General features: G+C 35.6%; 4 protein-coding genes across 5 annotated transcripts; 2 read left to right on the top strand and 2 right to left on the bottom strand.

Moving 5' to 3' along the window:
- Nucleotides 1-6,882: 6,882 nt before the first annotated feature.
- LOC111876546 (uncharacterized) lies at nt 6,883-7,740 on the top strand. The gene is made up of 2 exons (XM_023873105.1): nt 6,883-6,888; nt 7,012-7,740. Exons 1-2 carry the CDS (start codon nt 6,883-6,885, stop codon nt 7,738-7,740), a joined length of 735 nt encoding a protein of 244 aa, XP_023728873.1.
- A 7,599-nt stretch (nt 7,741-15,339) lies between these two features.
- LOC111876512 (pentatricopeptide repeat-containing protein At5g66520) lies at nt 15,340-18,294 on the top strand. The gene has a single exon (XM_023873050.3). The coding sequence runs from the start codon at nt 15,571-15,573 to the stop codon at nt 18,127-18,129; it is 2,559 nt and encodes an 852-aa protein (XP_023728818.1). The 5' UTR covers nt 15,340-15,570; the 3' UTR covers nt 18,130-18,294.
- A 1,263-nt stretch (nt 18,295-19,557) lies between these two features.
- On the bottom strand, nt 19,558-20,944 carry LOC111876511 (uncharacterized). 2 transcript variants are annotated; one of them, XM_023873049.3, is made up of 3 exons: nt 20,783-20,944; nt 19,966-20,306; nt 19,558-19,881 (listed from the first exon to the last, which is right to left on the bottom strand). In XM_023873049.3, the coding sequence occupies exons 2-3, from the start codon at nt 20,210-20,212 to the stop codon at nt 19,844-19,846; spliced, it is 285 nt and encodes a 94-aa protein (XP_023728817.1). In that variant the 5' UTR covers nt 20,213-20,306; nt 20,783-20,944; the 3' UTR covers nt 19,558-19,843. The 2 variants fall into 2 exon arrangements, with proteins under 2 accessions (XP_023728817.1, XP_023728816.1); XM_023873048.2 differs by having other exon boundaries at nt 19,966-20,229; nt 20,783-20,941.
- A 320-nt stretch (nt 20,945-21,264) lies between these two features.
- Nucleotides 21,265-26,227, bottom strand: LOC111876510 (protein TIC110, chloroplastic). The gene is made up of 14 exons (XM_023873046.3): nt 25,567-26,227; nt 25,209-25,268; nt 24,936-25,059; nt 24,742-24,810; nt 24,476-24,641; nt 24,278-24,342; nt 24,101-24,195; nt 23,813-23,940; nt 23,632-23,732; nt 23,282-23,498; nt 23,044-23,198; nt 22,837-22,962; nt 21,791-22,768; nt 21,265-21,705 (listed from the first exon to the last, which is right to left on the bottom strand). Exons 1-14 carry the CDS (start codon nt 26,094-26,096, stop codon nt 21,451-21,453), a joined length of 3,069 nt encoding a protein of 1,022 aa, XP_023728814.1. The 5' UTR covers nt 26,097-26,227; the 3' UTR covers nt 21,265-21,450.
- Between the last annotated feature and the right edge of the window lie 484 nt (nt 26,228-26,711).

Here is a 26,711-nt window from a genome sequence, read left to right on the forward strand (position 1 = left end):
ATGTAGGCTAGTTTTTTTTTCTTTTAATTTTATATTGATGACTTATGATAAGTGATAGCACAATCACATGTATATATAGGGAGTTCAGTGGGAGAAAATTTTAATAGGCTAGTTAATATATATATAAATAAATAGTTTTGCGTCTTAAATTACATAAAAATATTATTACGTTATATACTATACCATCTTATGATTTGACAAAACCATCAAACAACTTCCTCTTTGTTTTTTATTTTACTAAAAATGTAAGTACAATTATGTTATTTTATCATTTAGATAATATAATAACACTAGAAAACTCATCAGAAACTGTACCATATTATTTGTGTTTTTGAACTTAAGCATTTTCTTTATTTTATTGAATAATTCACCAATACAATGTTTTAAAAAAATTTAAGATCTCTATGTTATTTTAAAAAGACTCCAAGTAGATATAAACTATTTCTCACTCCTCTTGCTTGTCCTTTTCTTTTAAATGTGAAATGTTTATATGACTTATGTATAGATACTTTCACATCATTTATAATCTTTCATATCTTGTGGGTATATCTCACTTAAAAAAAATGGTAAATCGTTTAACTGACGGCCTACGTCGAATCCGTCCCAAGGTCCATCATGTGAGAGGTAATTTTCGAAGCAACTTAAAATAGAGGGTTTTTAATGTAAGCAGAAGAATATGAATAAAATATGTAACCTTGGTTTTATGGTTAGTAATATTGGGTTGTTAACCGGTGGGATGTGAAGCCACCAAGAAAATTAAACCCTTTTGCTTGCAAATAAAACGTAATAAAATGGTAAAAATGGGATGGATCAACAGAGAAATGGTTGTATTAAATTACCAATGCAATCTAATTGAATAAGTGAAATAAAACAACTAACTATAATTAAACTAAAAAAAGGGTGTGATTCCTTTGAAAACTTGAAGACTTGAAGAATTAAAAAGCTTGCAATTAAGCAAGATGGTGAGATGCTCAAATATCATAAATAAATGGTCAACTATGGCAATTCAACACGATGAATATTTATTTATATATCATTAGGATTCAATATGTAAGATTATTATTCAACCCAAATTTGTTATAGCAATCATGAAGCATGATATGTCAAATTTCCTCAAAGTTAGTATAGAGGTTAGGGAAGCCCACAACACAACTTCTTAATTAAGATCAAGGATTCAGTTGAAGCAATTCAACTCCTGAAAATTGATTAGCCTTAAGAATGAAGGAAACAACACACCCTCTTAATTAAGATCAAGGATTTAGTTGAAGCAATTCAACTCCAAAAAATTGATTAGCCTTAAGAATGAAGTAATTCTCAATTCCAAGAGGATGTCAATGCTTACACATCCATAAAGGAGTCACGATCCATAAGCTAGAGATGATTTCTACCATCATAAAGTCTTTGTTCTAAGCAAATTTAATGATTCAGTGCTAAATCAAAGAAAGAGACCAACAGTTTCTCATCAAGTACCAAGCTCATGATCAAAGTATTAAATAAGCGTAAGGATTATGAACTAAGAATCATAAACAAGGGATAAATGATAACCAAACATGAATCTTTCAAAACTCGTAAATATCCAAGGATTTTATCCCAAGTCAACCAAAATAAAGTAACTAGCCACCCATAGCAACATAGCAATGATCATAAAAGTGTTTGACATCAAGGAATTACCAAAAATACTAGAAGAATGAGATGTGAATGCTCTAGCACTCCAAAATCACCCCTAGCTGATCCAATGATGCCCAAAATCAATATATGGGCTACAAGACCTAACCCCAAGCTTAATGATGGGCTAAATGACCAAAATGCCCCTGGTAAGGCAGTTATGCAAGTAGGAGCGCAGAGTTGCACGGGTGGAGAGACCTCACCCTCCCAAAAGATGTTGAAATGCTATTGGCTCATTCTTCCACTGCTCCACCTAACTACCTTAGATACCCTTGGTCCCCTTCATACCTCACATCATTCAAATATGGACCAATCATCTTCAAGCATCAAAATGGATATTCCAAGCCCATCTTCAAAAGTCCATAACCTATCCAAGTATTCAATACATCAAGCAAAATTCTTCTAAAATGGATCTGCAAAGCCCAATAACTCCTCGAAAGCCCACAACGCCAACAACAAGTTAATCCACAATCACAATGAGATTATAAAAACCTACAAAACAACTTATCCAAAAGAGAAAGCACCCAATACGATCCAAGATAAACAGTGGATAAAATATGCAATGTAATAACAACAAAAAATGTTAATATAAACTACATAAAAAAAGTAAATAAAAAAAACTTTCAAATCACCCCAAGCTTAAAACTTACTCATCCTTAAGTAAGAACAAGACTAAAATGAGCTTGGGACGAGCTAAACTAAAAAAGAAAAAGAAAGGTTACAATAGAACTTGGTCAAATCCATTCAACATGGCCAGAGTCGGCCTTGAATGGACACTATGCGTCTTCCAAATCTTGCCCACTTTAGAGCCATAAATCACCTTATCGAACAACTTGAAGGAAGAATAGACCATGTCTGAATGTGGCAGCCATTAGAGTGTATAAGACAAAGGAAACAGAGGGATGCACCCAGTAGGAGCACTCTGAACTCACCGATGTAGACCATAATGCATGAAGGAGTGATGCCTCTCCATAGACGATGATTCCTACATTGGTTAGGCCAAATTGTATCAAAATGAAATAGAGTTTGCAGGACAACCACTGAGGCAAACATCCAGATTTGGGGGTTTCTCCCATGTATTGTCCTTTACATTCTACCATCTCACCGTCATTGCCTTTTCTCACCAAAATCAAATAGAAAAAAAATACATCTCAATCTAAGAAATAGACACAAGACATCCTAAATCTTTATTCTTGAACATCTGTTTTTTGATTTTCTGTCTTCTTGTTTCTCATCTTTTTTTATCATAAGAGGAGAGAAAACTTGACTTGGCTTCTTATTCTTCTTTTTGTGTTACTTCTTTTTTCTTTGTTTTTCTTTGTTTTTGTTTCTTTTCTATTTGACTTTTTCTTTGTTGTGATGGTCTCAAACCCTTTATAGATTCGTAGATCAAATATAAACAAGAAAGAACAATAGAACAACAAAAAATTATCACAAAGATGTTTTCACAAAGAAAAAGGGTTCTTACAAAGAAAATAGGTCACATAGACGTAATTAGGGTTTAACCCTAACACATGAATATACACTAATTTATTCTAGTGAATCCTTTCAATCAAGGGATTGTATCTAATCTAAATATAAACTAATCTGGTATATAAGGAATGGATCAAATTAGATCTTCTCTAGATTCCGAAACCAGCACCAGCACATCAGATGCTTATCAGAGCATCAACATCAGCGTCAGGTAGTCATCCATTGATCAGCTTCAACATATAGTGTATGATCATCAGCGAGTGTCATCAGTGTATTACATGATCAGTGTGTCATCAGTGTATGACCTTCAGCGTATGGATACACTGATCAGTCTTTGGTGAATGGTGTCTTCGTGCTGATAGTGTCTTTAGGGTCATTCAGTCATCAAGGGATGTTCTTCCGTCTTCGACATATGAACTTCCATCAGCATATCATAAACTATAACTATAATGTATATATTTTGCATCATCAAATCTATACAAGTGTGTGACCCAACAATCTCCCCCTATTTTATGATGTCAAAACTAAACTAATAAAGAATGAACTAATAGATAAATACAACTGAAGTGATATGCTGATTTCTGCTCTTCCTTAGATTTTTCTCCCGCTTAGATGTATAACCTTCTTCTTTCAAGAGTGTCTTCTATTCTTTGAATGATCAAGTAACAATGTAGCAGAACTAAACATTTCTCCCCCTTTTTGACAACATCAATAAACATTGTCTTTGTTTTTTGTTTTTCTAAGAAAACATCAAATAAACTCAAGTGAAAAGAAAACATCAAATAAAGTTAAAGGATAGGATAGGTGTATCACACTATTGTGTTGTTGTAATAGTAGATCATTTACACGGTTTTGCGTAGTCTCATCAGCGTATGGTTTTATATGCTAAATCATTTACTACATTTATTAGAAGAGAAAAGGGCAAAAGTAGAATAATGCGGGTAATACATTCTGGTACGGAATGTACCCATCGGAATAGATTTTTCAAGCTCTCATCAGTGTCTGGCATTTGACACTGAATGATAAAACTTTTAAGAAGAATTTAAAGGTAATAATGGTTTGGTGTGTGTGATAAACTACGGTACATGGTCTAAACATCAACACAGACTTTTAAACCTTTATTAGTATGTGGTTTTACACAGTGAATCATCAAGTTCTTATAAAGAATACTTGTGGAAAGAAGTAGCATGTATCAATCACGCTGAGGTGAAATCAACATGAATCATTGACAATGATAACCCATTAGCAAGAAGTGGTTTAATCCTTGCATCATAGAGTTAGTTGCAGTCTAGAATCAAAGATTTACCATTAATTTGTTTAATGGTACCATGTTATACCTCAGTAGGAGGTCAAGGACATGAGAAAAAGATTGGCTAAGAGAGGGGATAACATCCTTGCCTTATAAGAATTTTCATTTGTGACCAGGAAAATATCTCTGGGTGAAGAATAGATCTTGGTATCAAATTTAACACAATAGATGGATGGCTTGTTTAGTCTTAACAGGTAGGATCATGCCATGTTGGGTTAAAGACTTCTGAAGTGAAGTCTCATTAGGTCATTAACTACTAGAAGACACGAGACTTAAGGTATATGCGGTAGCATTTATTCCAGGGACATTGATTTGTCAAAAGTTACATACTTGGCTTATGAAATGTCACTGTCAAAACAAAAAAGGTATAATGATTTTAGCACAAGAGACCAAACCAGATGAAGCATAAGTCTCAACTTCAAAACCCATTTCTATCTGCTTGACAATTTTTAGCCTAGTTACCTTTGTCAAACTTGATCCCCCCCCCCCCCCCCCCCCGCCTACGCTTGTGATTTAATTGTTTGAGACCTTTGTAAGCACAAAGTATGATCATAAATCATGATATTTCACGTCAGTTTCATTGATATGGTGCAATGAAATTGCAAATCTTGAACCAAATATGTATTGACACATTAGGTAGACCGTCACCAAGACCCATTTGAAACTATCTAAAAACATCACATGATCAAACATCCACACTATTTCTCGTTTAACTTCAAATCAGTGCCTAAAACCAAAGAACTTTGAACACACAATAAATACATAACTGTTAGAAGTATTGGGGGGAAATAAGTTATAATGTTCATAAATAATTTGAACATCAGACACCACATTAATTCCGAAGACAGAAGGGGTAAGGTAATGTCTTAGTGAATCACGGTGATAGTGAGACACATCATTGACATGAGGAATTGGATCAGTATCCCTGAAGGGAAATTGACGATTGTGCTAGATAGTGTCAAGTTTCAGTCTTGAACTTTTAAGTTCACCGTTAATCCCTTAGTACTTCATCAACACATGATTTCACCGGTTGGTACATGTCAGCTCGTCTTAAGATTCACTATGAGAGTTAGAGTTGCACACATGTCACTTAAATCAATAGCAATATAATATCGTTAGTCTTTGTTCCCCCCCCCCCCCCCCCCCCCCCATCGCTGATGATATGTATGTGTGCATTCTCCCCCTTATATTTTTGTCAGGCAGATAGAACATATACACTTGAAACACCTTGCTTGAAAACCTACACACACTTGTTTTTGGATTTTTTAGATAAAAAGAAAAATATACATAAACATAAACAACAAATTTAAACGAGCTAAAACTAAATAAATTTAAGAACTAAAAAATTAAATCAAAAGAAAAACTTAATTACAACTTTTGACAATAGAATTTATTTATTTATTTTGTTTTATTTTATTTTGTTTTATTTATTATTATTATTATTATTATTTTAAAAAGAAATTTTGATTAAGAATAAAACGAAATGATTCCTTGAGGTTTGTAAGTGATTCTGATTTTGAATCAAAAATGTCCTTTCGTTGAAACAATAGCAACCAAAAATGTAAATTTAGTGTTTTCTCCCTATTCATCAGCCACGTGGAGAACAATTTCTTTTATATGGGCCAAATACAAGGACAACACCTTCACCATCGTCATCCGCTACCAAACCTTCGCAAACAAACAACACGGTCCTTGTACCCTTTCCATTACCTCCAGCAACACATCTTCTCCATCGAGCCACCTGTAACTTTTTCATATACCACCTCCTTCAATCAGCCCTTTTCCAGAATCTGCTATTATTTCTGCTTCTGTTTTCTGTCAAACGATTACCATATCACTTGGACTTCAATCGTCAATTAGATTCATATCCATTGGGAGTTGTTCAGCAGATGGGCTGTCATAGTGTTCAAATAATATTGTTAGCTGCATCTCTCAAGGGCACTTTGGGAATTTAATTTTTGGATGTTCTGTCTTATATGTTCATCGTTCTAATTAATGTGTATTTCTTTAGGCTGTAAGGCTATACGGTGCGGAGTCCGCTTAGTAACCGCGTTATTGACACGTCAACCACAAACACCGCCCTCAGGTCGCGGTCTCCTGCGGTCTTGGCCACACTGCGGCTGTAAACGACCGTAGTCTGTGATTGGTCCATTCCCTTTGACTCCTTTTGACCGTTGAACGGTCATTGATGGTTGTAATTTTTTTTTAACTTTACTTCATATATATATATATATATATATATATATATATATATATATTACCATTTTACACAACCTTTACACAACTTTAACCATAATCTCTACTCTTTTTCTCCATTTTTTTTTGGAAAATGTCTTCTTCCAAAAGGCCCAGCAAAGAAAAAACATCCGTCGGAAACACCACCACCTCAATACCTTCATTTGATCAACTGATTTTTTCACCTCCGTATTACCATTATGGCGGTATGTTTCCGTATTTTCCACAACGACCAGCGCAACCACTACCACAAACACCACCACTACAACAAACACTACCACAACCCGACACAGATTTTAATCCATTTGATTTTTTTATCTCAACCCCAGTTTGTTCAACAAACACAAACACAACCAGAAACAGTCGTTTCTGATTCAGAACCGGAATTCATTACAAAAACTCAGCCCACTCGAGCAGCAACTAAAAGAAAAGAGAAGACGGAGGCTAAATGTTGGGAACCTCTGGAAGTATTAGTTTTGGCACAATCTTGGATCGATATTTCAGAAGATGCGACGGTTGGAAAAGACCAAAAGCATGACCGCTTTTGGATTCACGTTTTACATAGGTTCCATAAAGGAATGAACCGTGGAGAATACCATACAAAACATCAAATGTACTCCAAATGGAGTAATATGAACAAGGAAACCATGTTGTTTAATGACTTGTATAACAACATGAAACGTCAATGGAAAAGTGGAAAAAGCGATGAAGTGATTTTAAAGAAAGCGTTGAAAGTGTATCAAAAAGAAAATCTGAAGGCTTTCAAGTTTCTTGAAGTTTGGAATTTTTTGAAAGATAACAAGAAATGGCTGAGTAGCAAAACATCAGACGAGCATATTGACAGTGGTTCAAAATGCAGCAGAACATCTGAGTCCGACCACACTACATCAGATGTTCGTGTTCAATTTGATCTGAACGAAGATGGATCTGTTCCAGTTTCACCACCTTCCCGACTAATGGGAAGAGACAAAGCAAAAAGCAAAGGCAAAGGCAAAGCATCGGATTCAGATGAGTTGAAAGAAATGAGGGCCGACATGAAGAGTATAAAAGACATATAGACAAGATTTTGCAAATTGCTTCTGAAAGAGAACTTCAGAAACAAAGGAAGAGCGACATGCGAATACTAGCGATGGACACGTCGAATATGACCGGAGACGATCTTCAAGTTATTTTGGTAATGAAGGAGGAAGTGAAAAAACATTAGGTAAATCGTGGCTAATTTCTAGTTTTTTTTCAAGTTTTTAATCGTTTGGTGTGTGTGTTTTTTATTAAGTTGTAGATTTTATGTTTCTAATTTGATTTTCTAAATTTTTAGGTTTTTTTTAAGTTAAGTAATGTATGGTATTTGTATTATTAATTAATGAAATATTGTATTTTTAAAATTTTGTTTTTTATTAAAAAAAAGTTTTATTAAATTAAAATAGTTAAAAAAACAAAAATAAAAGAAAATAAAAGTGTGACACCACTCCCTTGGTGTGGCAAGAAACCACACTTGTGTGGTAAAAAAAATGACGTGTCGCTTATGTAGCAGGGAAGGGAGTACGGTTTCAGTGACACCATTCCCTCCATCCTAATCTGACAAGCAAAGCGGTGGTTGGTGATGATGGAATCAACGAGAGGACTTCAAATCAGCTAGAGAACCCTTTGAATCAGAATGATACCATATACTTGCACAAAATGATTAAGATAACTTGATGAAAATACCCTTGAAAGTAACTATCTACCTTTGACTTTAATGCCCTTTTCTTATTAGAATCTCTTTGTATTTTACCCACGACAGAGTGAAAAGTGCCCCAGATGCATGACACTTTTTGCAGCTCTTATGTATCTTGCTTTAAGGCTCAGGAGATTTTTTAGCATTCGTTCACCATGAGTCTGTCACCATCCTTAAGATTGATCTACTTACTTAAAAAATTTATCGATCCTAGTGATGAGACGCTGTGAAAAATTCCTTGCCTTCAACGTCACCTAATATTGCTGCTTCAGAGAACAACTAGTGACTGAGACTAGGAGGACAGAAGAATTGAACCCAAGTAAGAATTTCATGATGCTGGAGAAATCAAGTGAAACAATAGAAAATAAATGTTGGAAGGTGATGTTGAAGGCTTAGAGTCTTAAATCAGGGAGAACATGGAATTCCTTTGTGCAGATCAATTACAACAAGTGCAACTTTAATTGGACCAAAATACCCCTGTGATTATGAAGAGAGAAAATCGAACTTTATGTGACTAGTCATACATAGTCTTTCCCTAAATATTTTTGACCAAGTTGTCTCATTTCATTGAATCACGTGAAGAGAGAAAGAATGTAATGCAAAAAACAACACAAGTAGATTTGAGCTTTGAGAATTCGAAGTCTCCCATTTCACCAAATTTAACAAAAAGACTTAGGAACCCATTTGAGAATGGGTTTTAGAGCATACCTCACTTTTGAACCTTTCTGATCAGTTAAAGAGACATTAGCTCCAGATTTCTGAAATCTTCTCTTCATTTCAGGAGACTTTTGATTCTAATGCTTCTTCTTAACTTTAATGCTTGGCTTTGCTTCAAGATGAGCAAATGTATTCTTGAGAACTCACACTTGTTTCATCTTCCTTGGTTCTAGAGGAGGCTTCTTTGGAACCCACACCTTCTTTGGCCTTATGTGACTCAACATCTTTTTCATTTTGTGTTTGGCCCTATAAAAAAAGTTTATTTAAACAAGGACATACATCAAGAAGCTTACCAGCATGAGATCTTGTGATGTTCTGAGTTGAAGATGGAGCCTGAGTCTTTATAGTATAAGATGAAATCTTCACAGCCTGAGATAGCTTGACAGTGACAAAACTCTTGTCAGTTTGAACAAACTCATCAGTGTGAGCTGATTTGTTAGCTTATGAAGTCTTGACAGTGCGAGACTTCGTGTCAGCATGAACATGAACTAGAGTGGCAACGTGAACTTTTTTCCAGCGAGACTCGACTTGTCAGCGTGAGAAACCTTGTCAGGGTGAACTATCTTGACAGCGTGTGATGTCGTGACAAAGTGAGTCGTTGGGGCAGTGCGCACATACTTATCATTGTGAGCGTTGTCAGTGTAAAAGTTACCTTGATGTTCATTAGGGTGAAAACAAGAGTTTCTTGATGATGAACTCTCTTTAGGTACATTTTATGTTTGAAAACTTACAAATGAAAAGCTTTTCTTCTGAACATCCTTTTCTTTTATCTTCTTTTTCATATCTGACTTCTCTTTCTCCTTTTCTATCAGTTTCTTCTTCAAGTCATCTATATCTTCTTGTTTCTTATAAATGACTTTGTCTTTCAGATCCAATTCAATAGTGAAGAACACACACACACACACACACACACACACATATATATATATATAGGTGTCTTTGGATCATATACCATATCAGGAAAACAAGATAAAGTACTTGCATTGACTTCTATTTTATATTTCAAACTGTTCTTATTTTCTTCTTCATCAAAAATATTTATATCTTTGTTGATCCTTCCACTTATAAATTCTTCTCTCATCTGAGAGACATTATAAGGACCAAACATACCTGACACAATAAGATAATGCCAAAGATAAGGAAACATACCATACTCCAGTTTCTTTGATTCTGTAGTAGTCTTCATATTTGGATGATTGTAAAGATATCTTCTTCTTCTGATTTTCGAGTTTCTGAATTATGATTAAACTTCTGAATCTTCAACAGATCCTAGAATGAATGTTCTAGCATGCTCGGATAACAACTGATGGTCCCAAATCCTTTGTAGATTCGTAGATTAAATTAAAAAGAAAGAACAAAAGAAGAACAAAAGATTATCACAAAGATTTTTTTCACTAAGAAAGAGGGTTCTCACAATGAGAACAGGTCACACAGACGTGATCAGGGTTTAACCCTAATATATGAATATATATATATATATATATGTATATATATATATATATACACACACTAATCTATTCTAGTGAATCCATTTAATATGTATTGAAACTAATTTGGTATATATGGATTGGATCAGATCAAATCTTCCCCAGCTTCAGATATCATTATTAGCACATCAAATGTTGATCAGAACATCAGCATCAACGTCAGGGAGTCATCTACTGATTAGCTTCAGCTTCATCAGATAGTGTATAACCATCAGCGAGTGTCATCAGTGTATTACCATATCAGTGTGTCATCAGTGTATGATCTTCAACGTATGGACACACTGATCAGTCTTCAGTGAATGGTGTCTTCGTGCCTTTGGTGTTGATAGTTTCTTCGAGGTCTTTTAGTCATCAGGGGATGTTCATCAGTCTTCAAACATATAAACTTCCATCAGCATATCATGAACTATATCTATAATGTATATTTTTTGCATCATCAAATCTATACAAGTATGTGACCCAACATGTTACATTTCTGTGAATCTTCTTTTACTGTCTCTTTTTGTTTGCTTTTCCAATTTTCTTTATTTTTTATTTGTTTTCTTCTTGTCTTTCTTCTTTGAATGTCTAAGGAATTTCACCATAAAGCATATGATCCTAAAAATATGAAAAAGGAGTAATAGATAAAGGCTAATATGAACACCTAATGATCATTGACAATGTATCATAATCTACTCTAAAAAGTGGGGTATGACTCAAAAAATGGGTGTTACCAAAAAAACGTAGTCCTAAAATGTTGATTGGGGGACCCGGCTCAAAGTTCATCAAACACCTCAATGTAAGGTGTGAAGAACAAAACATATTGAACTATCTACTCTAGACCCTAGTAAATGATGATTTATCTTAAAAAGGTGGTGAGAATCTAACTATGTAAGGCTCGGGCGAGACTCGGGAGTACAAAGGGGTATTCCCCCTGACCGAGATTCGATTCATCCATATCTTCAAATACCATACCAGACTAATCTTTTCTTGTACACATCGTCCTGACTAACCACTTCCATCTGCACCTAGATCCAGTTAGAACCTTGCATTTGACCCCCACATAAGTAGTCTCAAAGTTGTCTGCGAGGCTCAAAATGTGTCCTATTTGTCCAACACAAGGAATTCTATATCAAGATCCGGGACAAATCTGTGACTCAATACTTATGACTCAACACTGTGGTACATGTAGGGATGAGAAAAAAAAAGAGAACAAAAATGCATGAAATCTTAAACTTCAATGCAACTAAAAAGAATGAAAATTTAAAAAGAAAGAAGCAAAATATGCAATATTTTTGAAAATTTTATGCAGTTTTCCAGATGACCTAAATGAATTACTCTAAATGCAACTATATACAACCTAAATTCAAACAAAATAAAGAATAAAAATACCTCACCCCAAGCTTAAAGTTAAGCATTGTCTTCAATGCTTAGGATGAGCATAAATGGAAAGATCATACCAGGATCAAGGCAATTGAGGTTCGTGAGGACGGTAGGAAATAACAGCGGGGTCACGTACCGATGCGTGGGTTAGCAAGGGGGGCTTCGGTGGCCACCATGATGCAAGCAAATTTTGTTGCATCATTGTAGTGCTTCTTGTAGGCGGCTAGTTCTTTAAGAGTGACCTTTTCTTCGTCAATTTCATTAAACTCTTTCTAAAGGACATATTCTTTATCCTCGAAACGAATGGCCATCTTGATGTTGCGCATCCAATCATTATAGTTTGTGCCATCCAATGTCACCCTTGAGCAGATGTTTATCAACGAGAAGTTTTGATTGGCGGAGGAGGAGGAACTAGAAACATCATTTGGAGTAGACATCTATAAAAGAAAGGTAGTTTTAGTTAGATAAGAACAATGTTTAATATAACAACCCAAAAATGAAATATTAAGGCTAGGATCCAACTAAAAAATTCACAACTTAGAAAAAAGATGTCGTAATCTAATTGTAAATTTTATAAAGGTAGATAAATGACGATTTACCAATTCTACCATTGAAAAACGAAATTTGAAGGAAATTAAGTTAAGTGAAATTCCTAGATCTTTTGTGACACGTTGAAACTATTTAATGGCATATTTAATCTCAGATTATACTCTTCCATTTGTGACTGAGATATAGAGGATCACAACAAGATGTGAATAACCATGCAAATTAGTTTGGCACTCTCGATGTCATTTATCATCTCATATTAATGGGTCGGTTAACCACAATGCTCCATTAATCAATGATAATTTTTTAGATGCCCATTATTTACTCTTTATAGTCACTATTAGTGTATTGGTTAACCACACGTGCTCCATTAACTAGTATAAAGTATAATGTGCAATTTCATGGGTTAGCATACAAATTCACATTTTTCCTAAAGTAACTAAGATTGTGATTTAAAATAAGAGTTTAGTTACTTTTAATCACATTATACTTATTAATGAGAATTAATTGTCCTATAAAACTCGTTCGACTAACGACCCTCCACCATACAAGAGAGCGGTGGGTAAGAGTGGATACTCAATAACAGTCATTTTATAAGCCAGTTTCTTAAGCTCCCCTTATAATATGACTTCTTGAATGAGGTGTACTAGCAATTCAAATGGCTTAGTCTTATACATATAGTAATAATTAAACATTTAATTTTACATATAGTATAAGGTGTATTTTAAAACTTTTCAAAATACTAGGTTTATAATAAATTTCAAAATTTTATATAATTTTAAATTTAATATAAATCAAATAATATTTTACATTAATTATTAGGATTAATTAATATCTAAATCAATTATTTACACATTTAAAAAATCAATCATATTAATCAATAAAATAATTAATCAAGTCAAAGATTTATCTCTTAACTTTTAGGCTTGTAATTTATCATCAAATATGCAACAAAATCGGATTTGGAAGATATTTAAGGCGAATAATTACCAAACAAAACAGACAAGGCAGATAATTACGAAAAATTTGATCAGATCAGATCTCATGTCGTAAGCATCAATGCTCATGTCGAGAGATGCGATTAATCTGAAAATTTTAGTTTTGATAAATTTACCAATGTGCAATCGCATGAAATATAGTCATACGCTATGATACCACTGATAAGTTATGGAGGTTACAAAAACAATGCTCTAAGCGGAAAAAACATTTAACAATTAAATGATTAGGACACATGCAATCTAGAAGGATCTATGTCTTTCACATAAAGGCAACGTACTATGAACTATCAAACTACAAAATTTTCCTATTCAAACTTGAATTTATTAGTAAGAATACATACCTTATTGATTGTTGAAGTAAACAATCAAGAATCATTTTATTGATCTTTTAGAAGCAAGCACCACAAGCATCGTGTCTCTAGTGGTTGACACCCAACACAATCAATAAGGATATTGAGGAGAGAGGAGGGAGGAGATCAGAATTTTGGTCTAGCTCTTCTAAGGAATGAGTGCCAAAATATAAAGCCATAAGGCCTTTATATAACGCAGCAAGGAAACCCTAGATAACCCTAAAACCAATATAATAATATTATCTTGTTTTTGGTAATTATCTAGCTTCCTGATTATCCTCCAATGATAATTCTAGAACCCCTAGAACACTCCCAAAACCATCCATAGCCTAAGGAGGTTCTAGAATGTATTTTGCTCAACTATTGAACAACTACACTTTAACCCCTACACTTTTAATTAATTCTATTAATCCAAAAATCAATTCAAATTTATTTCTGATTAATTATTAATTAAACATTATTATTTCTAATTAATATATTATTTTCATAATATATTAATAAATTATTTATTTCAAATTATAGATCAGATAATAAATCAGCACCTCTTTCCAAAATATCATGTCCAATTGCTAGGTTTTAGAGCAACCCGAAAGGACCATGCTACCATCAATTCAAATTTATATCAATTATAGTTATGGGCTGAGACACATAATCCAACACTTTGGTGGTGGTGTTTACGCGTGGAAATGGCCTGCTACATAGGAATTTATGTGTACACTCCACTCTATATCGGCCGACCTAAGACGACATGGTATGTTCAAGGAACATTTTTCAATTTTTGAGTGTCACGTCAATTTTCCATCACTATTCACTCACCAAAAGACAGGAAATTAGTACCTTTCACTAACTTTTTTTTAATATTTTATACAAATACTATACTCATTTTGTAAGGAATTAAAAACCATTAATTTTAATATATCTTTTTATAATTTTTTAATGTGTGTGTGTGTATATATATATATATATATATATATATATATATATATATATATATATATATATATATATATATATATATATAATTTAATAAATATTAAATAAATGAAGAAAAAAATAAGGTTGACTAATCACACGAGTTTGAGAGAGTGAGCGATAATCTTAAGGGTGACAATTGATGACACGAAACGAAACGAAATTGGTCGCAACTGAAATTCGAATTTGTGTTTGTGTCGTGTTCATGTCAAGTATAAAAAATACGACGTCGTGTTTGTGTTCAAAATTCGATACGAAATTGACACGATTTAGCAATTGTTAGTCGTGTTTTTCGTGTTATGTATTATTAAATATTAATTAAATAAATTAATTGTTATATTATGTTATCTTTATCGTGTCGTGTTTGTTTTTTTTAATCGGTTCGTTTTCGTATTAGTTGAAAAAAAAAAAAAACGACATTATATCGTGTCGTGTTACAAAAAACATTGTTGTGTTGTGTTTGACAAAAACACAACATTTGCCACCCTTAATCCCTAGATAACCTCCCCTCATTCGGTTCTCTAGATAACCTCCCCTCATTCGGTTCTCGCACATTGATATTGTGTTCCGGGAAGGTTCCCGCTCAACCTTCCAGATGTCCGATGGAAATAAATAAAAGTAGGATGGTATAAAAGAAACTCGGGACACTAGTTTTGATGGATTCCACTTTTGTACCCGAATCCCTTACCAGTTCAAATTGTTCGCGGCTAAAGAAAGATTGAGCTTGCAGATCGAACCTGTAATGTTACCTCTGTGCAAACCTCCGCACTCCATCCTCGGCTACATCTTATCGACTCTAGACAGTAAATTCTTAACACTCAAACAACTTCAACAAATCCACAGTCTAATCCTCACAAATGGTCATCTCGCTTCAACACCCCTTATCACCACGTTCTTACATTCTTGCTACCATTCTCGTAACCCCAGTTACGCGTTACAGTTCGTATATAACTTACCGGCGTCGTTTTCAAAACCTTCCCTCTGGGGATCCATGATTAAAACGTCTTTAGAATCTAATAACCTGCGGGATTTCTTCACTTGTTATGATGTGATGATGCGGTGTCGTAATTATGATGCAAACATCCCCAGCGTTGGGATGTTTGCTTCGATTTTTCAATATGGTGCGAAAGTGGGTGATGCTCAATTGGGAAGATTGTTTCACTGTGTTGTAGTGAAATGGGGTTTTGATTCTGATCTAGTTTTGCAAACTGGGTTGCTTGATTTCTATGCAAAAATCGGAGATTTGAGGTCTGCCAAGAAGGTGTTCGAAGAAATGTCACAGAGAGATGTGGTTGCCTGTAATGTCATGATTTCAGTACTTGGGAAGCATGGACTTATTAAGGATGCACGGGTTTTGTTTGATAGTATGCTGGAAAAGGATTCCTATAGTTGGAATTCAATGGTATCTTGCTATTTCAAGATAGGTGATATCGACTCTGCACGGCTTCTCTTCGATAAAAACCCTGTAAAAAATACGATCTCTTGGAATGTGTTGATCGATGGGTATAGCAAATCTGGTTATTTGAATAATGCTGATAACTTTGAAGACTTTGTAACTCTTTACAACAAAATGCGATCTAGTGATGTGTGCCCCAGTCAAACCATACTTTCTTTGATTCTCCATTGTTGTGCCAGTTTATGTGCCTCGCAACTAGGGAAAACAGTTCATGGCGAGATATTCAAGTGGAATTTCAACCATGATATCGTTTTGCAAACAGGGTTGCTCGACTTTTACTCAAAGATCGGGGATTTAAGTTCTGCAAAGAAGGTGTTCGATGAAATGTCCCATAGAGACATTGTAGCCAATAACGCTATGATTTCAGCACTTAGTAAGCATGGATTTGTCAAAGACGCACAGAAACTGTTCAACAGTATGCACGAAAAGAATTCAGTCACATGGAACTCCATGATCACTTGCTATTCCAAGATAGGTGACATCGAATCAGCTCGCTTCACTTTTGATTCCAATCCCATCAAAGACATAGTCTCCTGGAATGCAATGATAGATGGTTACTGCAAATCCGGTCATCTTGAACATGCTGAAGAACTTTTCCACAAAACTGAAGTGAAAAACCCTGTGACATGGAACACCATGATTGCAGGATTTGTTCAGGGTAAGGAGTTCCTAAAAGCATTGCGTTTCTTTGACCACATGCAAGACAAGAGGGTGAGGCCAACTGAGGTAACCATGGTTAGTTTGTTAACCGCTTGTGCTCATCTTGGAGCATTGGATATGGGTGAATGGATCGATGGTTACATCAAGAAAAACAAACTCAAAATCGATGTTATTTTAGGAAATGCTCTTATCGACATGTATTCCAAGTGTGGAAGTATATCAGATGCTGTAGATGTCTTTCACAAACTTCAATCCAAGAACATTTACTGCTGGAATTCAATCATTGTAGGATTAGCAATGCATGGTTATGGTAATGAAGCGATTGATTATTTTCTTTCCATGAAGAAAGAAGGGGTAAAACCCGATGGGGTTACTTTTATTGGTCTTTTATGTGGTTGTAGCCACTCTGGATTAATCTCTGAAGGTAAAACGTATTTTTCAACAATGGAAACCGATTACGGAATAGAACCGGGAATTGAACATTTCGGATGTATGGTTGACCTTTTGGGTCGATCCGGTTTACTTTTGGAAGCGTTGGAACTTATTACCAAAATGCCATTGAAGCCAAACGCGGTGGTGTGGGGGAGTTTGCTTCGATCGTGTCATATTCATAAAGATACCGAACTCGGGGAACACGTGACTCAACGGTTGTTGGAATTGGACCCGTATGACAGCGGGAATTACGTATTCCTTTCCAATCTATACGCGTCATTGAGTCGATGGAAAGATGTGGACAGGTGTCGGAAGTTGATGATGGAAAACGGGGTTCAGAAGGTACCCGGTTGGAGTTCGATTGAGGTGGAGAATGTAGTGTATGAATTTGTGGCAGGAGATAGTTTGCATCCGGAATTTGAAGAGATAAATGGGGTTTTGGTTGAAATTGGGAGGAGATTGAAAGAAGGGGGTTATGAGGCGGATACGGGTGGTGTGTTGCATGATATAGATGAGGAGGAGAAAGAGATGTCGGTTGGGTATCATAGCGAGAGGATTGCAGTTGCTTTTGGGCTCTTGAGGATTCCTTTTGGGAAGGTGATACGAGTGGTGAAGAATTTGAGAACTTGTGATGATTGTCATAATGCTATGAAGATAATATCAAAGGTATATGAGAGGGAGATAGTTATGAGGGATCGGAATCGGTTTCATCATTTTAAGAATGGGGTTTGTTCATGCAAGGATTATTGGTGAGTGGTGAGTAATGTATATAGCATCTAAGCAACCTAATGTGTTGTCCTTGAATTTTGAATTTTGGACATCACGTTTCTTACTCTGGAAACAATATGGTTTATTTCCGTCATGTTAGTTGTTGGACTGATTGATGGGGTGTGAAAATAAAATACTAACTTACAAACATTCCTATTGTTTTGCTAGGAAGATTCTTATTCAAATTTAATTATTTAGCATATGAACAAGCAATACAAGAAGATATTTTTCTCAATTTTGTTTTTCTGAAACGGGTACGTTAGATATTTGATAATTGGTCAAAACTTTTTTCAAAATGTGGGAAGTCAAACATCATTGATGTATGGAGTACAAGGTAGTATATCTTAATGACTTAACGTAGGGGCCAAGTTCAAGAGGGGTTTGTAATTGAGTAATGGCTGGAACAACATTAGCATTTAGCAATTATATTGCAGGTTGAATTTTAGTGGGTCACTATAAGTTTTTATCTCAAACCCAAAAGTTCAATCCAACACCCAACCTTAAGCCCATTGTATAGAGGTAAATCAGTTATTCAGCAGCCCAAGCCTCCGAAAACTGATTAGCCAGCAACAAGCAACCCAAGGAAGGTAACCACAATTGAAATAAAATAATAATACTCAGGCCCCCATCTTTTGTTTTATCCCAAACCCTTTAAGCTCTTAAATAATTATATAATTGTTGTGATTACACAGGTACATGATAATGTATATAAACAATCTATGATTATATGTTAACTGTCCGCTTAATAGGTTTCTTTGTCACTAAATTCAAATCATCATTCATATGCTTTAGTTAGTATGCATAAATCATGTAGAATTCTAGAGGTTGTTTCTATTTATAAGTTTGAAAACGTGTACATTCATATTCTCTGTTCGTAAAGTTAGCTCAAGCTCTCACATATTTTTGTTTGTCCAGTAAATTTTTAATGGTCAGTAGTTGGTTTATCTACATGGTAATGTCTAATTTATCTACTTTTTAATGACAGAATTATAAATAATTATTAAAAAAAAAAAAAAAAAAAAAAAAAAAAAAAAAAAAAAAAAAAAAACAACAACAACAACAACAAAACAGGTACCCGGTACCCAGAACCGGTTATGGTTACCACATTTTTAGGAGCCACCGGTTCCGGTTCCAGACAATTAGGGAGGGTACCCGCCTCACCCCCTATTTATGACACCATACTTCCAAGTTCCATCCATAGTGAAAAAATGAGTGATTCATTGTATTTTGTTTAAGGCCATGTTTGCTGTTATTATAGGACAGCTTGTATAGCATTTTTCATGCATTGGATTTAGACCAAGTGTCTGAAACAAAATTTGCAATTTTTCTTCCACCAAAAGGGGTGGATCAAGGTGAACCATGGATGTTTTGGATTCAGTTATTTAGGTTGAAAAATCAACTAAGAACATAATCTGCATCCAAAACAACTTAACCCAATTAACTTTTGAGTTGATCTATCCAGGTCTCATTCAGATAAGGTTTCTTTTTCCTTTTTCAATACTCAAAACAAACCTTAACAAACTGTAAGGGGTAATAAATAAATATTGAGAAAACCACGAATATGTAAAAACCCGAATAACTTAAAGAATGTCTCAGGCAACCTAATACTCCGTACTCTTTTATCCATTATACCTTCTCCTTTTGTCTATCAGAATTCAAAATGCAGCAAAAGCAAAAGCAAAGGCAGGCAGGCAGGCATTTATTTGTCAAATTCCCATAAAACACCATTTCCATCCTCTGCAATAAGTAATGGACACATACTTTAGTATTATAAACTATAACAAGTAGTAGTTGAACTTGAACAGAATTGAAAGTGAGTACCTTTAACTTTCTTGTTAATCCAGATTTCAGTCAGCATCCCAGCTCCAATCCCACCAACAATGCAGGACCCATAAATTGCAATGTTAGCTAACATGGATCTACGAGGAAGGAAATAGTAGTCTGGAATGTGGCGCATCTTTTTTGGAATCCGTTTTTTCACAACAGGTCCAGCATCAGCCTCATTCTTATTACCTGATTCACCAATGCTTTTCCAGTCCAACGAATCCTTAGGGCCTTCAGTCCCCATAGTAGCTCAATAATAGGCTGTCAAATTTCCACTCAATCATGTTATAGTCACCACCAATTTGGAAGGGACCAATAATAAGAACTTAACAGGCTAACTGCAAGTGAGATATTTCATTCTTTAAGATTCACTGCTCAAAGTCTCATTTACAGCATACATAATCTTAAACTTGCAACTCATTGACGCAATATCGCAAACACTTGGAGTGCTCTCTATTCCTTGGTTAAGAATTTACCAAATATCCTGCGTTTTAACGCTTATTTCAAGATTGAACGAAGAGATTGAAGCAAACAATAATAAATCATTTCCAAACGGGTAACACATTGACACGAAGAATAACAATTGGATAGCATCATCTTACAAAATTCATTCCAACCTATTTGAGGTTCTAATTTTCAACAAGATTATAATACAATTAAAATTCAGCATTTACGGATTAGGATGAGATTAACAAAACCTAAAATAGTTCATGGCTAACGCATATAAGCTGCACCAGCACGAGAAAGAAGCCGATTAAAATACAATTACCACTATTTAAAAAATCAATTAAAACCCGTAAAAATTCGAACATACCAGTTGAGAATATCACCACCGTGTCAAGGAAGAGGAGTCGCCGGTGTAAAAGCCGATCGGGGAAGAAAAGCGATTGAAACGCTTGCCTGCGCAGTATGCACAGAGCCACAGACGGGTCAAATTGTTTTCCAAGCCGCGAATAATTGTTTGATGTTTTGGGGGTCGGACGGGTACGGGTCAAAAAAAAAAAGTCGTGTTCGCCTTATGCAGTAAACTACTTCCGATAGGCTAAGAGCCCTTTAGTTATTATTATTTTTATTAAATACAATATTTGTTATGATCATAATTTAATATTTTAGCAATACTAAATAGACAATTGTACGTATTTATTGGTACACTTTACACATTTTTTTATCATTTCAACGTATTTGATGATTGCCTCGTTTCTTTTTCAGTTACTATTTTTTATTCTACCGTATTACTGAGTTAAAAACAAAACGTAACACAAACCAACCCACATTTAAGTAATCCCACCCACTTGATGAATAGAAGCCAATTACGAGTGACGTTTTTATTAATTAAGATCACTGAACACTGGAAACCAGTTTCATAATCTACACATCTATATTGTGACAGACATTAAACAAACAAATACTCAACAGGATAATACTCGAGACTCATAGCCCCCTCACCTATCCTATCACTCACAAAACCGTCACAAAACACTCTCAGAAAACAAACTCCTCTTCACTGGTTCCTCCGCCACCTTCACTTGGTGGTGCTCGATCCTTCATTCCTTGCAACGCTTCTGCTGTTGCATCATCAATGTTCAACAAATACTGTAAACGCGACAGTTTTTCGGGTGCCGGATCACTCTTGAGATATATCAGAAACAGATCCGCCAACTCTTCAGTCACCTCCCATGATAATGGTGATGCTGGCACTGCCTTGTCACATGCTAACAAGTCATTCAGAGAAGAAACCTGCATTTTGTCATTGGTACCCAAACATATTTATCAATCAAACTCAGCAATCCAAATTATCAAAGATAATGAATTTTACACTTACCACCCCTGAGCTGTTCCTCTGTCGAAGCAACGAAACAGCCTGGACCAAAGAATTCGACAACCGGGTCCGTGCAAGTTCATGAACAACACCACGGGCTTTCTCAACATTAATTCCAAGATCTTCCGGAATCTTCTCGTAAACTTCCACTTCATCAAACTCTCCAGTCCCCGAAGAAAATATATCATCTACAGTCTTTTTGAAAAGATTCTGTCTTAAATTCAACGACACCATCACATCCAACTCAATCCCCGACCCTTTCAGTTCCCGTATCTCCCGTATGCTAAGCCGCCCCTGGCCCACAGCAGTTTCAAGTGCAGCCGCCATTTTCGTGCTCGTGATATTCTTAATAATCTTCTGAGCATATTCACTAGGCAATCCCACTTGTTTCTGTAACTCATTTAGCTGCGCGACACGCGCTTTGGTCAGCTGCCCATCTGCTAATATCACCTCTGCTTGCTGCCCGAACGCCTGCTCCGCTAAGCTTCTATGCACTTCCACAATCTCTTTATCGGTCAGCCCGAGAATCCCGCCCAACTGTTTCAAAAATACATATTCGGAATCGTCTTTTTTTGTAGTGATTTGGGCACCGAACGGGACCCGGGTCACTTCTCCGGTCAGACAATAGAGTAAATAAGTCTTGTAGAGGTCGGTTCGGTCACGGTCGGGCAGGTCGTCTTTGAGGGTTATTTCGGTTTGACCCGCTTTTCCCATGTTGACTTTGTTAGATTTGACTTTTCGGAGGGTCTGTAATGGCTCCCATTCTTCATCTTCTGTTTCATCTACGGGTTTAAATTCTGCCATAACTGTCTCTTCTTCTCCTTCTGTGGTGCTTTCGGGTGATTCTCCTTTGATATCTGACACAAGTTCGGTTACAACCAAATTGTTAAAAGCTATCATTTTCTTGAGTTCTCTTGCAGCCTCTGTTCGACCACCTGCTGCTCGTGATCTTTGTATGTAACTTACGAAAATTTTCCGAACCTTCATTTAAAAATAATATTTTAGAAAATTGAAAAATTAACAAGGGCAAATCCGTAAAAAACACTCACTGCTTTGCCAGCAATAGACATGGCCACATCCCTGGTTAACCGTAAACCATATGCAGCCTTTCTAACAGCCTGTTTCACATCAGCATCATACCCGTCAACCCCTGCAGCTATAGCCTCCTTAACAACCTGAAATACAGAATTTTTATTAATTTATAACAAATTGAAACATGGGTCCATAAATTGGTAAGGAAATGGTATATTAATTACCTTTTCAAATAAAGTGCCACATATTTCTTCGTGGATCTTTTCAACCGTTTGTTTAGGAATACAAAGCATAACTTGCAACCTCTCGAGTGATTTAACCTCAGCATCACTAAGCTCTCCATCCTTCACAGATTGTTGAAGATTTTGACGGTATATTTCTAAGAAAAGAGACGTAAAAATAAGAACATTACAAACCATTATACTCATGTTTTGAAATAAAAAAAACTTTTAAGCAACATACGTTCATGGATCTCAATGGCTTTTTCAGTATCAAAGTGCAATTCCTCACAAAGATTTTGAAGGAATGCTGCTTTACTCTCTGCAGCTTCCAAAGCACCCCCGGTTACAGATTCCGCAAGGCGTTTACGGTATACTTTTGAGGTAACATCTATTGCAATTGATTCCGCTTCCTTTTTACCCAAACCAAATATATTCCTCAATTGCCCCAATGCAACAAGCTATACAAGTATAGAACATAACAAAACAAGAAACATTAACATACAGCCTCATATCATCTAGACAAAAGTCAAAAGCTTGATTTGACCAATATAAACGGAATCCAAAAAGGGAAAGTAAATAATATTTGTGTACCTTGGTGTTTTCCATACGACCGGTTGATAGAGAATCAGCAATGTATGCTCTGTAGAGGAGTTTTAGATCGTCCATTTTTCTATCACCATCATACTCACCACCTATACAAAAAGTAATAATATTGGTATTAAATACTTTAATAAGAAAATGAATAAAATAAATTGTGATGAGTGAAAAGTACCTATTAAAGAAATTGGGCCCACCCCACGAGCAAAACGGTTAGCATCGGAGTGATTCTTTAATGAGACAAGTGAGTTATTGAATGCCAAAATCTTATCAAGTTCATCAACAATGAGCTTGGCATCCCTTCTGAAAAATATAATATATTTTACAAGTCATGAAAAGTGTTTTTGTATAAAATATGTTTGACCTATTTTGATAAATATAAACAAAATTATATGAAGTGGTCAAAATATGATATTGATAAAAAAAAAAAAGTATGTTCTAATAAGGCGTCAAGATCATGTACGCTGTTCTTGTCCTGGACTTGAGTACATTCACACTTGTTGTAATGTTTGCTTCAACAAGCTTTCTACTACGTTCCCTAAACATATCTTCAGCTAGCTGCAATAAATCCAAACCAATAACTAAAAAACTACAATTACTTATAGAATATTAAGTTTTTTATGCTCTTTGAAATGTGTACCTCATCTGAAAGCCGACACTGTAGTTGTGCATCTCTCAGACTAATAAGATCTTCCGCATTAACATCTGATTCATGTATCAAAAGCACATATAAAAAGTTAAAAACCAACACCAAATTGTGCTTTTCCAGTTGAAAAGAAAAATCACCCCTAGTTTTGTCCTCATTAAGTCCATTAGTATAAAAGAAACAGGTAATTACCTTGGGTAATTAATTTTAGCTTGGAAGCATACAAGCGTTGTGCATTGTCACGTATAGCAACCTCAACCTGTGATTCAGTAACTTTGAACACACGTTTCCAAGGTAAAAGAAATCCAGAAGCTTCTCCAAATACAAGTGTTGAAACATAAATCAGCTTCTGAAATGCCTGCACTGGAGACCACAACAATGATCAAGCTCTGTATCTTATTTACTCTACTAATTTCAATTTATTTTTTTTTTTTAAAAAAAAAGGAAAAGAAACCTACCCGACGCTGTTCTGCATCTGCTTCACGATCACCGGTTTCTAACCTTTGCCTGAAGATACGCCTACCAATCTATTCAACAAACACACACACACCAAAAAAAAAAAAAAAAAGTCAATGAAGAGAAACATGTGTAGATGTAAAGAATTTTTCACCTATTAAGGCATCAATAAACCATATTGTAATTGTAGCAATACCTCCATATGCATGCTAGCTGCATCAGGATCATCAATGCCCAAGGAATTTTTGAATTTTATAATAATATCAGCTTCATTGCCCTTTAGATCTTCACCTCCAGAAGGAAGTACAGAAGTAACATATCTGGGAATAAATAGAATGAGAGAATGTTAACAAGTTTTCATGAATAGGATAGCAGAAATTAACATGGAAAAAGTGCAAAAATAAAGACTTTTTTTTTATTTTTGGTTTGAATATGAACGAGATATGATTATTAGACAGTTGCTACCCACCGGCAATATATGTCACAAAGCTCTGCATTGAAAGCTTCATTCTGTTTGCTAACACCATATCTGAAAGAAACAATTATAAAGAAAATATAAACATCAACAATAAAAATATTCATTAGCAGGACTTGTTATGGAACGCAAATAACTCAGTTGAGTTCATATCAATTTTGAAGCAGCCAACTGATCGCCAAAGAGCAGCTTTTTGTTTGCCCATAAATGGCAATAAATTGCCCTTCGAAATATCTATGTTAATTGAACATTTTTGGTCATAGTGTAATCGTTTGGAATATAGTTACATAGAGAGGATAAAATCATGAGTCTAGAAGAATACAGAACTTGGTATAGGTTAAATGAAATAAACCTGCTAGCAATGCTTTCAATATCTTCTTTCTTCAGTGCACCAGGATCTGAACCAGCCACGTAATTGTGCAAACTCAAGGCAGCAATCTCCGGCACTGAAGAATTCAACGCGTATACAGCACCGGCGCCGGCAGCTCCCAAAACAACAGCCCCACCCAAACTAGCATTCCGGGTCCCACCAATACGTAACCCCAGTCCATACCCAGCAGCAACGGCGCCTGCAACTACAACGACAGAGCTAGCTAACCTAACAGCCGGCGACATAGAATCCACAAGTGATTGGAATGCCGACAGCTCCTTCTTCCCTCCAAACACATCGCTTACCGGAGTGGTGGTGGATGGTTGGTCAACTGATGATGACGATGCGGAGCAACGGACAGCAGGGGCGCGGCAGCTGTATCTATGCCGACGATGATTGAAGGTAAGAAACTTTGTTGTGATTTTTAGAGGTCTATGATTAAGAAATGGAGTGAACAAGATGGTGGGGTGAGGAGAAGATGATTGTTGTGTTAGAAGAATTGAAGGGTTCATGTTGTGGATTTCAGACTACCCTTTCCCCCCTTCGGTGAAGCTCCGGCGGGTTGAGGCGACGGGAGGAGGTGAGTGAAGATGGTGGGAAAAAGGATAGGGAAGAGATAGTGTGGAGAGGGCGGAGAAGAAGATAAAAGGGGGCAGGCAGGGTTTTGTAAATTACTCCGTATTCCAGAATTACCCCCTGAAGTTTTAATTTTAACACTGGTACACCCTTGACACTAATTCTTGTATCATTGCCTAGAAATAGATTTGTTGTTAATGTTTTGCATCCTTTTTACAAAATATAGATATTTACATTTACATAGGCTTAATAAAGCTTTACCAACAGAATAGTTAGTTTTCCGTACAATGTTTGTAAAACTATTTATTATATACTACGTATATAATTTAATTTAGAAACCCCCTTATGAAAAGTATCCGGGTTTGATCCAAATATAACCTCATTTCCTACTTTAATCCCTCCACCGCTCCACTTTACTTCCACCGCCATTCATGTTCACCTCTCCATCTGCTCTATTTCTCAATCATCACTACTTTCGTCTTATTTTCCTCCTCGGTCTACTACTCTCTCCTACTGACAATTCTTGTTGACCACAACAGATTTGCATCACC

This window comes from Lactuca sativa, chromosome 9, assembly GCF_002870075.4.
Source record: "Lactuca sativa cultivar Salinas chromosome 9, Lsat_Salinas_v11, whole genome shotgun sequence".
NCBI lineage: Eukaryota > Viridiplantae > Streptophyta > Magnoliopsida > Asterales > Asteraceae > Lactuca > Lactuca sativa.